We start from the raw sequence: 8384 nt of genomic DNA, 5'->3' as shown, positions 1-8384 counted from the left end.
ACAATTTTTTAAAAAAAGAAGAACCACTCAGTAACCGCGACATTGAATCTCTGATCGAACCGTTCACGGCAATGTTTCCACATGAGAGGAAATTTTCCTCGACTCTGGGAAATTCCAGTAAAATTTTATATGAAAGTGTTTTCGTATAGGAAGATACATTTTTCTTTTTCTCTGTCGAGCAACCTTCCAAAAAAATTAATACATTTTTTTTGGCTTGTGGAAATGAGTGCCTAAGTTTTAAAATTATAACACAGTTTAGTTAACTTAATGTTGTCATGAAAATGTAAGTATTTACTATATTTTGGCGTTATTAATCTTTGTTTAGACATTCTTACTTATTTTCATTCATTCAATTTATCCTAGCATTTTTAAAAATCCATATCTTCCATGGCTGAATTAAAATAACAATAATAGTTGATTAAGTTTCTTGAACGTGATTTAAATTATTCTGGCAACAAGGGCGTAACTATTGGCGGTTCGACTGTCAACAATGAGACACTTCATCAACAATACGGCATTTAGAACGCCTAGAGACAGGCTGATAAACGTCCAGTAAAAATATGTCTAACTGCGACGAAACGAAGGTGATGTCCGAAAATAAGCCAATAGCATTAGCGTCAAACGTTTGCCGTGAAAACGAGATGGCAAAAGGCGAGAGAAATGAAAGGAGGAGACTCCCCTTACACCATTCAAGGAAGAAGATTGATCCACTAGACATTGAGAAACTGATTGGTTTGAGGAAGCTGCTGCAGCCTATGGATCGCTACTACACCCAGGGTAGAGTACACGGTAAGGGTAAGTTGAGGGATGTGTTTGCAGAGAGGAACCCATACCGTGCCCCTCCAGATTTGGAGGTCGTACCTTACCGCGAGAAGTGTCGAAGTCTTCGAAGGACCGAAAACATCGCCGAGTCTCAGCTGCCAACCATTGACAAAGGGAACTTCTTCACCCGTCAGAAAGCAGATCAGCTAGAAAGAATAAACATCGAGGAAGTTCACGAGATCAGAGATGACGCTCTTGCTATAGACCCTTACTTCTTCAAGGTGGTTCAGGGAAGAGCCAAGAAACCTGAGAAGTTCTCGAGCAAGAAGCATGTTGACGACTTGAGGAACGTTTTTAATATAAAGCTGTTGATGCTGTACAAGAGAGATGAGGTCTACAGACTGACGACGAAAGTGAGGAAGGAAGAGAACATGGTTCGAAAAGCGGAGATAAAGTTCGACAATGACGTGAAGCTCATTGAGAAGTATGTGCAGAAGAAGGCGATAGAGTCTCTGGAAGTCATGCAAGAAGCTGATACAGAGTTGAAGAAAAGGATACGAAAAGGACAGGAGCTAGAGAAGGTCAACTGCGAAGTGGGATCACTCAAGTACAGCATAGCTAAGATACACGAGAAGTTCAACGATATGAAGGTCTACCAGAGGTTTCTGCACCACTTGAGCCCCCTGCAGTGGAGACTGGAAAACGATCCCGACCTGATGCCGCTGAAACAAGCGGAAGAATGCGAAGTGGAAGCTCAACTGTCAGAGACCTCAGTGGGTACCAACCGCGCGAGATATTCCAGGGAAATTCACTTCGACGCATCGCAAGAGAAGGCAGCACTGTACTTCACAGAACCGTCCCAGCTAATGACAATAATACAGGAACTAGAAGAGGAGAACATATTTCTAATAAACCAAACTCAACAGACGGGTCAGACACTCGACGCAATGGTGAAGACGACGACAGAAACCGAGAGGAAGTTAAAAGCAGAATACACCACCGTGAGAGACGAGATCCAGCGTTTGACAAAAGCGATCGACAAGCTAAACCTGAAACTAGAAGGCCACGCAGCACTTATTCACCGCCTGTTGTCTGAGACGGATGCTAACTCCATACTGAGCATGTCGAAGAAACTATACGAGAAGATTGAAGGCGTGTACGAGCGCTTCTTAGGGAAGAACGAGAATAACCTCACGTGGGTTGGCATGATGAGGTGCGTCGAGGAGAGGTTTCTCAGCGTGCTCACCTCTGTGGAGGATATTTCCAAGGATCAGATGCTCACCTTCAAGGTGATGGTGAGGGAGATGAAGAAAGAGGAGCTGAGAGTCGCCCAGAGGGAAGAGAAGGAGAAGAAGGACACCAAGAGACTCCTGGACGGATTGATGTCTGAGCTTCAAGGACCGACGAAGGTAATTGGTAAGAGAGTACTCATGTACAGATCGCCAATCAAGCCAGAGAGGATTGTCGTACCAAAGCCAGACCCCAAAGCGATTAAAGAGGCACAAATAAAGGAGTACTTCTTTACATAAATTAACCAATTCTGCATCTATCACGAAAGTGTTCCAACACGACTATTTCATTGAATTTCAAAATCTAGTTCAGTTTCAAGGATTACCTTTCTGGTATCCACTATTGTTTTTATAAGTTTCTGTAACAGATTTCAATAAATAAACCAAGTTCAATGTCTTGTATAATTAAAAGAACTATCGTTATATCTGTAGAAACTAACAAGCACGATAATACAGGATGAGACAAAATCAGGTATGTGATATTGTTTGTTGAACGGCCACCATGTTCACCAGACCTACCACCTCTGAATTTTTACATGTGGGAACACGTAATGTCCACCGTGCGTGTACGCTAAGGAGGTTAATGCCTGGACCACTCAAGGACTCACGTGTACCATCTGTCCACTAACCACTTCCACATTAGCAGACGTCTTGCGCAACTGGAAGCGTCGAATTGAATTATGCACTCAATCAGATGGTACGCATATGTTAGTATGCACTCTTTTGTTTTCTTATGTAACCTGACTTTTGCCCAACGCTGTACAATGCTTAGTACTACATATAATACAAAGACGAACGATCATTTTCCCGGACTGACCAATTAGTCAACGGCCCAAAGCGACAGTTTTAGGGAGAGGGGACAACAGCCATTTGGGAGCAAGTTCTGTTAAGTATCTTTTCCTTGGATGCCACATGGTCAGTGCATCGAGTCTCATCGCAGCTGTTGTCTGCCTTGCAAGACTACAGTTTTCAAGTAGGTCCCCACTTCTCTTCAAGATACTGGGTCAACATCAAACTTTTGGAGCTCTGCACCGCTCGCATGAAAGCCGATGTTGCTAACCAATCAAAATCCTTGAGTTTCTAGAACGTCAAGTGAAAAGAATATACTGGAGTATTGGCGTTATTAATCTAATTTTAGACATTCTCCCTTATTTTCATTCATTCAATTTATCCTAGTATTTTTATAAATTCATGCCTTCCAAGGGTGAATTAAAATAACAATAATAGTTGATGAAGTTTCGTGAACGTGATTTCAATTGTTCCGACATGAAGGGAAATTTTATATGAAAGGGAAATTTTATACCAAAAAAGGGATTTCTGTTCGCTGGTTGCGGCAACACTGCCATGCGGTATATTCCGATTATTCATGCTAATGTCATAATTAATATAGACAGTTAATGTAATTTGGGTTATTGACGCACAGAGCCCAAACTCAGCCAATTGGCACAAATATGTTGAATCTAGTAGTAACAAATTGCTAACGACACACTTTTAGTACATCAAAATACCGGAATGCATAAAGGGGTAGTTTTATCTGCAAATTTTGCTTGCGACGCATTAAAACATATAAATTGTATAAAACGTATGTGTGGATATATTATGTGTTATTATAAGAATTAATCATATTCGGAAAAAAGTTCCATTACGAGCCGACGTGTTACAAATAACCACAGAATAAAATCTCTCTTCTCAAATTGAAACTGGTATTTCGTTGTGTATGTTGATATTCATTGAGTCTTAAATCACAATAAAACCAAGTGGCCAAATGTTCTAAATTATTGTGTTTCCGACTGTCTTCTACACTCACAAATAATAATTATTTATATCTTTTCTAATGTACAGTGGGATCCATTAGTATTACCGTGCAAATTGTCCATGATTATTTTCATTAATTTTTCTCTTACATCGTACGTGTTTTTAAGCGATGGACTTTTATGTATGCTGGTGCAGAAGTTGTCAACAGCTTGTTTTGAGTTTTCATTTAATTCTTGAAGCTCTTATTGGGTCAAATAAAATGCACGAACATGGTGATGGATCCCACTGTACGTATGTTCACAAATTAACAGGGAGCCGCTTAGTTCAGGAACGCTGTATCAATGTGAATGTTTTAAAAGTTGTTGATTTCGGTTCATTTTTGTTTTGGTACGTAGATTGATCTCGTGTTTACAATGCAGACTAAATCTGTAAGGATTATATCAGCGAGATAAGAATTCAAGACGTACAAACTATGTTTTTTTTTAATTCTTGGAACGTTAATATGTATAATATTATGGAAAGACTCAGTTCACGTATTGTATGCACTATATACTCAGTATAATGTAGAGTTGCATGTTCAACTATGCTGTAGGGTGTCCACCAAAATAACACATCCAAAATTCTTTACATTTTAGTGACAATTTTTAAAAAAATATTAATATTTATTTATTCGACCCCCTAGTTAGTTAAAGTTGGAAATTAGCTATTAAGAAAATAAACATTTATTTAATGAAAAACCCCTACCAAAAGCCAGTTAAGATGAAAACTGAAGCTGTATTTAACAAGACTTGCTTTATCTATCCTGGACTGTATTTGGCTGAATAGGGAGGCTCTGCCCTCACAGCCAGTATAATCTTGTGTGGGGCTCGTGTTGTCGTCTCTATATATTTGTGATTGCCCCTTCATCTACCTTATCTTACCACCATTCATCCTCATCGTCGCGATTAGCCAAAGTGGCAGGAAAGTGAAATAAAATAAAGTAAAGGAATCAGTCACGATAGCAAGAATTCTTGACTACAAGTATAATTTCTGGACGATTTATTAGTAGTACAGTGTCCCGGGTTCAAGGACAGAAAATGAGGCTCGGTGAGGCTCGCCTTAATGGATTTCTCTCGTAAGGCATGAGCCTCATTTTCTCGCAGTGTTGCCAACTCACCTCAAGAATATTTCACTATGTGATATTTTACAGGCGAAGCTAACCTACAGAGTAGTACAGGTGGCCGGGTTCAACGCCCGAAAATGGCGCTCGGTGGCGCTCGCAGTGTTGCCAACCCCCTACTCGAAAAAATCACCAAGGTTTTTGTTTTTGGGTATAACCTAACCTCAAGCAAGGAGCTGGCAACGCTTGAGGCTTTCTCGCAGTGTTGCCAACTCACCCCAAGAATATTTCACCATGTGATATTTTACAAGCGAAGCTAACCTACAAATGGGAGTTGGCAACACTGATTAGTGGAGGTGCACGGGTTCTGCAACATCAATTGGCGATCAGTGTTGCCAACTCACCTCAAGAATATTTCACCATGTGATATTTTACAGGCGAAGCTAACCTACAAATGGGAGTTGGCAATACTGGCTAGTGGAGGTAGCCGGGTTCACCAGCATTAATTGGCGATCAGTGTTGCCAACTCACCTCAAGAATATTTCACTATGTGATATTTGACAGGCGAAGCTAACCTACGAATGGGAGTTAGCAACACTAGCAACATCAATTGCGGTTCAGTGTTGCCAACTCACCCCAAAAATATTTCACCATGTGATATTTTACAAGCGAAGCTAACCTACGAATAAGAGTTAGCAACACTGATTAGTGTAATCAGCTCAGTTGAGCGCCATCAATTGGCGATCAGTGTTCCCAACTCACCCCAAGAATATTTCACCATATGATATTTTACAAGCAAAGATAACCTACGAATGGGAGTTGGCAACATTGACTAGTGGAGGTGCACGGGTTCACCAGCATCAATTGCGGTTCAGTGTTGCCAACTCACCCCAAGAATATTCCACCATGTGATATTTTACAGACGAAGCTAACCTACAAATGGGAGTTGGCAACACTAACTAGTGTAATCAGCTCAGTTGAGCGCCATCAATTGCGGTTCAGTGTTGCCAACTCACCCCAAGAATATTTTACCATGTGATATTTTATTTCCAAGTCCCGGGGACACCAATGTATATTGTGATTTTTGTAAACCTCTCTCGGGAACGATGTGCCACACACACGCGCGCGCGCCTTTTATTATTTCCGTATTGTGACGCAAGCAAACAAACAAATAATTTTTTTTATTTTTTTAAGATTCCTGGCCCCTAACCCCGCCAGGGTGCGTGGTGCCCAACCAAAAAAGGTTCTAACGGCTGCGGTTGTAGATTACCGCACCTCTGTAGGGTTTCACGTGTTTTTTTTTCTCTCAAACTTCCATGAAACCCTACAGAGGACCTCCGTAATGCATGCAACGTGTACTAACGACTCTAGTGTTATTTGATGTTGTAATATTTTGGATATAGAGTTTTATTGTGTGATAGATAAAAATAATTATGTTTATTATAATATTTTTTTGATGAAGATAGAGAATGTATGTGTGTGTTACAAATAAAGTTGCATGCTTATTTTTTTAGTGTGTTTGTATGTGTATGTGTTTTTGATGTTCGACAGCATCTGAAACGTTAAAAAAAGAATTTTATTGTTAATTTTCTCATGTAAAAACAACAACAACAAAATTTTTGTGCAAAAATTTCTGATTGTCTTGTGTTATAGTGCAAAAAAAACTGATGAGAAAAAAAAATATTGTAACTGATAACTGATGAAATTGATATTGTAACTGATCTTGAACTAGTGAAATTTTCGTATTGTGCCATTGAAACTGATTGTGCTAGTACAAAAATTTCTTATTGTGCAAGAAAAAATGTTAAAAAACTTGTTAAAACTGCTCTGTGACCCTCTCGTTCTTCACGTCGTGGACGAAGGATTTCTCGGCGACCAGGATCACACTGCATACGGTGTCCTCGGGCAGCGCGTCGTGGAACTCGCAGACGACCTTGATGTTGGTGCGATCGTTGACCACCACCTGCTTCCTCTTTGTGGTATTGATGACGGACATGGGTCTGTGGGTTATGAATTCGCTGGGCGTGTAGTACATGTCCACGTTTCCCTCGGTCACACGTTTGAAAGAGGTGTAAGCTTCGTAAAGTTTTAGGTAATCGTTTTTGGTCATGTCGAGGTTGTAATTCTCGCGCGGGAACACTTCGTTTCTTCCATTCTTCAGATAAACATTCTTGATCTTGCAGTTGTCGAATTTGCTGGAATTTTTTTCCTGGTTGTTATCGCGCCCGGTCTGAAAGAGTACCACGACGAAATCTGGCATGTCGAACTGTATGTTGTTGAACTGAGTTGTCACGTCGAATTCCATGTGACTTCCCGATGCCATCTTCTGCACGCACTGGTAACCGTGAAAGTGAATCGGCACCTGCGGATTCTTCAAGATCTCCGCTTTGTACTTGAGGGCGTAGTTCGTCTCGTATTCCACGATTGGCATTCTCAATTCCATGCTTCGGATGACGCACTTGGCCGCTTCGGGTAATGTGTTGGCTATCGGCGTGCCGTCGGCGTTCAAGTTGGTGTATCGCATCAGTGCGTCGTTGTCGTTGGCTGCTCTTCGAAACGTGACGCGCAATCCCCCCTTCCACATGATCTCTTTGTAGTCCGAGAAGAATCCCGGCAGCAGACGCATGGGAAAGAGCACTGTGTGACTTCTCGTTGATATTTTGGTCCCCGCTTCGAATCCTCCCGCCTGGTAGTATGCTGCGTCAGTTTTGGATAATTTCAATGTTCCCACTGCCGTCGACGTGATGCCTGGATAATCTATTCTGTCTATGACGGTGTTGTGTTTCCTCACCTCCACCTGCGAGAACAGGTGAGGTACGAAGTTGTCCACGAGTATCAAATTTGCTGTTGCGGGAAACGCGTCTCCGCTTTCCTTCTTCACCACGTCGAATTGAAGATAGAGGTCCGCTCTGTGAGGATGAACAAACCCGTCGCCTACGTCCACGTCGTATTCGATCTCCCTGTTCGCTTCGTTGAGATTGGCGAACGTGCGACGGTTGGGAGGGAAAGATTGCAATTCGTAACTTTCGATTTGCTCCATTTTTACTATGCGTGTTATTTATTATACGTTGATCTCCACGATGGCAGTGGTCGTTGCACCTGCGAAATCCACCACGTCTCCTTTCTCGTTTGTCACCACCAACTCTATGTCGTCTATGCGGTTGCGGCATACTGGAAAATAGATCGGCGAAGAGGGTGTGTAGATGATCGGTTCCATGAATTCGGAACTGGGTTTGAATGTGGCTATGATTCCTGTCTGCTTGTGACTTCCCAGCAACTCCCTGTCCGAGGATTTCGTGATCATGCCTTCCGCCACGTTGCAGTGAACGTTTAGAGTTTCTATGGCCAGAAATTTAGGAATGTTGGTTGCCGTATGTTTGATGCCAGCTTCGAGTTTGGTGTCGTTCTCGAAACCTAAAAGTTCTCCCATGGTGCCCAGGTCCACGGTCTCCGTCGCCGACACGATTTCCACTCTGTGC

General features: G+C 41.8%; 1 protein-coding gene across 1 annotated transcript; it reads left to right on the top strand.

Moving 5' to 3' along the window:
* Positions 1-558: 558 nt before the first annotated feature.
* Positions 559-2430, top strand: LOC145978683 (cilia- and flagella-associated protein 100-like). The gene has a single exon (XM_083111461.1). The coding sequence runs from the start codon at positions 561-563 to the stop codon at positions 2289-2291; it is 1731 nt and encodes a 576-aa protein (XP_082967587.1). The 5' UTR covers positions 559-560; the 3' UTR covers positions 2292-2430.
* The last annotated feature ends 5954 nt before the right edge of the window (positions 2431-8384 follow it).

The sequence above is a fragment of the Lepisma saccharinum genome, chromosome 25, assembly GCF_977018435.1.
Source record: "Lepisma saccharinum chromosome 25, izLepSacc3.1, whole genome shotgun sequence".
Classification (NCBI taxonomy): Eukaryota; Metazoa; Arthropoda; class Insecta; order Zygentoma; family Lepismatidae; genus Lepisma; species Lepisma saccharinum.
Note: the sequence above shows the minus strand (reverse complement) of the source record. Positions and strands in the feature narration are given on the sequence as shown.

Bases quoted from the DNA above. Each gene is read 5' to 3' on its own strand.
- LOC145978683 (XM_083111461.1), top strand. From the start codon at position 561: ATGTCTAACTGCGACGAAACGAAGGTGATGTCCGAAAATAAGCCAATA.